Consider the following 5556-nt stretch of genomic DNA (forward strand, 5'->3'; position numbering starts at 1 on the left):
AATCGTGGTGGTTAGTGATTGGATCAAGATATATAATATTGAATCAATTAATTATTGTGATAATTAATTGATGGTGTATGATATGTGATATTATGCATGAAGGATGATCAAAAGCCCAAGCCCAATTTGCTAGGTGTATGCTAGGATATTTTGTGTTGAATGATTGTAATAATTATCAATTTNGCGTTATTATTATGATAATAACAAAGTTGCATGAATCCGGCAAACATACGATCAAACATGGCGAGCTTTTAAATAAAATTAATGATGAGACCTTTCAAAATTAAAAACCCTCATTTTGAATAAGATTCAAAATTAATATCAAGCCCGAAAAGGGGAATTATAAATTTGTTTATAATTTCCATGTCTTCCATCGACAATGGGTGCATGATGAACGCTACCCGTACTCGGGGCTCGGCTCATATTATTGGGGGGGCCCTGGGTGCCGGAAAGCTGTGACATCCATTGACATGGTGATGTGAACTACGTGGAACTCCCATGATTTCGGCTCATATTATTGAGGGAACTCATGGCGACCGTCCATTAAGGTTCAACATCGATGGGTAAGGCTTGACACGTAAAGATGAACGACGTCATATTATTGGCTCCTAATCAAACGTGAGACAAAAGTTTACGTTAAGGGTTGCATTGTGATGCAATTGGAAACTACCTTTTAGGGATTATGATTGGTTGATATTATTCGGGATCATAATTCGCTAGTTGGACCTTACGTACCTACTGAGGAAAGGTGTTTCCCGTTTTCACTAGAGGGTAGTGAAAATGTCAAAACAGTGGGAGCGAAAATTTATAAAGTAAAAGTCCATACTTTATATCTTACTAAATATTTTAAAATAGTCATCAATATTTATCTGTTTTACTTTTCAGTACAAAATTTGACAATGTCTTCAATTCGCAATCCGCTTTCTGCCATACTCGAAAAACACTTATTTTCCGGACATAATTATCTGACTTGGCTAAGAAACCTAAAGATCGTCTTGAACTCGGAAAAGATTGCATATACACTGACTGAGTCGCCCCCTGCTGAGGCTCCGACTGGCTGCACTCCTGAGGAATTGCAGACCTACAAGATTGGTGTGACCATGACTTGAAGGCCAAGTGTTAAACGCAGGCTTCTATGAACGATGAGCTGCAGAGGCGTTTTGAGGATGCAAAGAGTGCTGATGACATTCATTTGCACCTCAAGGAGCTCTTTGGTGAGCAAACTCGGCCTCTTAGGCATGCTACCGTCAAGGAGCTAATCACTTTGCGCATGCGAGACGGGGCCTCGGTCCATGAGCATGGCCTAAAGATGATTGGGCTCGTGGATAAGCTCGTTGGCATGGATCTGAGTTTGCCTTCGGAGTTGACCACCGACGTGTTGCTGTTGTCATTGCCTAGCTCATTTGATCCTTTTGTGGTGAACTTCAACATGAACAAGATGGAGCCGACCCTTGAGGAGTTGGTAAATATGCTTGTGACCTTTGAGTCCACCATCAAGAAAGAGAAGCCGGTTCTTTTTGTGGGCTCTTCATCTGGTACGAAGACCGGTCCACCTGGGAAGGGAAAGAAGCGTTCTTTCCAACGTCCCAAGAAGAGCGTGCCCTTGAAGAGGCAGACTCCGGGTCCCGTAGTGGCAGCCACACCAGTGAAGGCTGACAAGACTGTTGACATCTGTCATCACTGCAAGAAGCCTGGACATTGGAGGCGTAACTGCAGGGAATATCTTGCCCAGAAGAGTTCTGGAAACGGTATGTTCTATATTGAAGTAAACATTTCAATTAACTCTACTTCTTGGGTATTGGATACCGGATGTGGCTCACATCTCTGTAATGATTTGCAGGCGATGGGAAGAAGTAGGAGGCTCAGGGAAGGTGAGACCTTCTTGAGGATGGGCAATGGAGCAAGGGTTGCTGCCAAGGCCGTAGGAGATGTTTGCTTGTATTTGAACAATGATTTTAAGTTATTTTTGAGAGATGTTTTGTTTGTACCAGATTTGGTGAAAAACATTATTTCCATTTCTATGTTAGATAAAGATGGATTTTCTTGTTTATTTAGCAAAGGTGTTTGCAATATTTACAAGAATGAATGTTTAATTGGTACTGGAGAACTTGAAAACGATCTCTACACCTTAAAATTGAAAGATATTCCACTAAACAATGTCCAAGCAATAACAACAACAAACAAGCGCAAACAAGATACTCTAAATTCGGCACAATTGTGGCATGCTCGATTAGGACATATTTCCCTAAGAAGGATGAACAAGTTAGTGGGAGTGGGCATGTTTGATATGTCTTATATTAATGCTCTCACGACTTGTGAATCCTGTCTAAAAGGAAAGATGACCAAAATTCCCTTTAAGGGCCATGTGGAGTGAGCCAAAGGGTTATTGGATTTGATCCATACCGATGTGTGCGGTCCGCTTAGCATCACCAATAAGCATGGACATGCCTACTTCATCACCTTTGCCGATGACTTTTCGAGGTATGGGTATGTGTATTTGATGAAATACAAGTCTGAAGCCTTTGAAAGGTTCAATGAATTCAGAAGCGACGTAGAGAAACAGTTGGGACGAAGCATCAAAACACTTCGATCGGATCGAGGTGGTGGGTACTTGAGTGCCGAGTTCCAAGAGTATCTTAGTGAGAATGGGATTCTCTCTCAGTGGACTCCGCCCGCTACTCCGCAGTTGAATGGTGTTTCAGAGCGTCGTAACCGGACTTTGATGGACATGGTTCGGTCTATGATGGGGTTCACGGAGTTGCCGCCATCCTTTTGGGGATATGCGCTTGAGACAGCAGCACTGTTGTTGAACAATGTCCATTCAAAGGCAGTTGATAAGACTCCATATGAGATATGGATGGGTAAGCCTCCAAAATATTCTTATCTTACAATATGGGTGTGGGGACCCGGGCTCTAACTCAATTCGTTTGGGGATTAGTTGGATCTTTGCTAGAAAATGTGGGTCAAAATTTTGCTTTTAACATTAAATCAAATGTATAAATGAAGCATGGAACTATTCTTTATTCGATTAACCAAACATAATGTACATACAAGTCTGTTTTAGTACAATCATATACTAGTGTTCAGAAAATCCAGTACACGTCAAGTACAAACGACTAGTAATCTGCTATGCCCGAAATCACCACAATGTCTTGATCTCTCATCTTGCTCGCGACCCTGATCCTGCCCCACCTGTCGTTATGTACACATACAGACACAACAACAGCCGGATACTCCGGTGAGAACAAATCCCAGTATAAAACATGTATACATGCATGTCATGCAAGTAAATACAAAATCATAACACATAAATCAGTAATTATGACACACTAGTGAATACAGATAAAACTCTTCAACTCTTATTCTTTGACTCGACTCATATCTAAGTCTAGGGATCCCGGTGTGAATAAGACGTAACAAGTCTCCCACCTACTCTCCCAATCGGGGTGGCGGTACGTCTTATTCCTAGACTTCGGTCATATCTGTATCGAATGTCTACAATCGGAGATGATCTGCTCCTATGCGTCGATACACCGAACGTCTAGTTTGACAATCTGTCAATGACTCCTATCTCAAATGCTTGAATATAAATCTATAAACAAGACATAATCATAATCAAACATAATTAAGAATCTAGTATGTGATTTTGGGAAACTCGTATCCAGTCTGAATCGAGTCATGTCTTCCCGTGTTCACATGAATTATACCTTTCTTGTCGTAATCCAGGTCTGAACAAGTCGAAGTCTTGAAATCTTGATACTAATCAGTCAATACAAATCTGAAATGACATGTATAAAATGTCCCATGTCAACCTTTAACTCAAAGGAATACATATACGGATCAATATGCAATCTCGGTACGTTTCGACGGCATAACGGCGTAATTTCACGATACCGATTAACTCAAATATCAATACTCAATAGCAATACTCATAATTCTTATCAACATCAATTCATAAGACTGAATTCTGCACCATCTCAACTCAATATATGCTGGAAAACTCATAACAATCACATAGGGTATCACTTTCTCGATTCGTTTACGTTTCTACGATGTCAATGATCTCGAGAACACATAAGTACAAGCATATCAGAATTTCCCCAACATGTAAACTCCCAAACATGCTGAAACTAAAAGATACTTACATCCTTTGATAGCCCTTAATGAGAGGAGTAAGAATCTATGCTTGGATTGAAGTTTGGATGATTAGATGTTGCCCAACTCAAGTATAAGATGGAAGGAACCTTGAAGATTTCTATGGAGTTCTCTCAATTCTTGCCTGCTGAATTCGTGAGGAAATGAAGACACATACACCATATATGCATGGCAAGGGCAAATGGCGTATTCTTTGTTCAACACGTCTCGCGCATATGCGCGACCTCAACCGGCGCATACGCGCGAGACCTTCGGTCTCGGTATTTTGGCTGTTCTGCTGCTCGCGCATATGCGCGCACTCTTCTCGCGCATATGCGCAAGACCTACGGTCTCCGCATAATTCAATTCCAGCAACTCGCGCATATGCGCGTCGCTTCTCGCGCATATGCGCGAGGCCTTCGACCTCGGCACATGGAACTCGCGCATATGCGCGCCTCTCTGCCGCGCATGTGCGCGATACCTACGGGATTTCAACTTAGGCTAACTCGTGCATGTCCCATTCTGATCGCGACTTGATCCATCTATAAGCGCTACAAGTGATAATCATTAATCTCAAATTATCAACATAAAATTCTCGGGCATTACAATTCTCCCCCTCTAAGATATGATTTCGTCCCCGAAATCTCAAGCAATTAATCCAAGCGGGTATAAAAGCAAGATAATCAAGACTAAATAAATACTCACATCAGCGAAATAACTCGGGATATCTCTGTCTCATATCTGATTCTGTCTCCCAAGTGGCTTCTTCATTGCCATGACGACTCCATTGGACTTTCACTAGTGGAATAGTCTTCGTTCTGAGCTGTTTCTCTTTACGATCAAGAATCTGTATCGGCTTTTCGAGGTAACTCAAAGTCTGATCTAGCTCTGCTTCTTCAGGCTGAATGACATGAGAACTATCTGGCATATATCTACGCAACATCGATACATGAAAGACGTCATGTATCCCTGATAGAGAAGGAGGAAGAGCAAGTCGATATGCTCGATCGCCAATCTTTTCAAGAATCTCGTACGGACCGACGTATCGAGGAGACAACTTTCCACGCTTGCCAAATCTGACCACGCCTCTGAAAGGAGAAATCTTTAAGAATACTCTGTCTCCCTGCTCAAACACTAACGGTCTACGTCTGATGTTCGTGTACTTCGCTTGTCTATCTTGTGCCGTCTTCATTCGCTCCTGAATTATCTTTACTTTTTCAGTCATCTCACGAATCATATCTGGCCCTAAGTCTGGTACCTCTGAGATGTCATCCCAGTACAACGGAGATCTGCACTTCTTTCCGTATAAAGCTTCGAACGGTGCCATCTCGATGCTAGTCTGGTAGCTGTTGTTGTACGAGAATTCACAAAGAGCTAGTGAATCTTGCCAACTAGTACCAAAATCTAGTACTACAGCTCTCA

General features: G+C 41.9%; 1 protein-coding gene across 1 annotated transcript; it reads left to right on the forward strand.

The window, feature by feature from the left end:
- The first annotated feature begins 1309 nt into the window (after nucleotides 1-1309).
- On the forward strand, nucleotides 1310-2281 carry LOC140963942 (uncharacterized). The gene is made up of 2 exons (XM_073423422.1): nucleotides 1310-1748; nucleotides 1841-2281. Exons 1-2 carry the CDS (start codon nucleotides 1310-1312, stop codon nucleotides 1855-1857), a joined length of 456 nt encoding a protein of 151 aa, XP_073279523.1. The 3' UTR covers nucleotides 1858-2281.
- The last annotated feature ends 3275 nt before the right edge of the window (nucleotides 2282-5556 follow it).

The sequence above is a fragment of the Primulina huaijiensis genome, chromosome 18, assembly GCF_012295235.1.
Source record: "Primulina huaijiensis isolate GDHJ02 chromosome 18, ASM1229523v2, whole genome shotgun sequence".
Taxonomy (NCBI): Eukaryota; Viridiplantae; Streptophyta; class Magnoliopsida; order Lamiales; family Gesneriaceae; genus Primulina; species Primulina huaijiensis.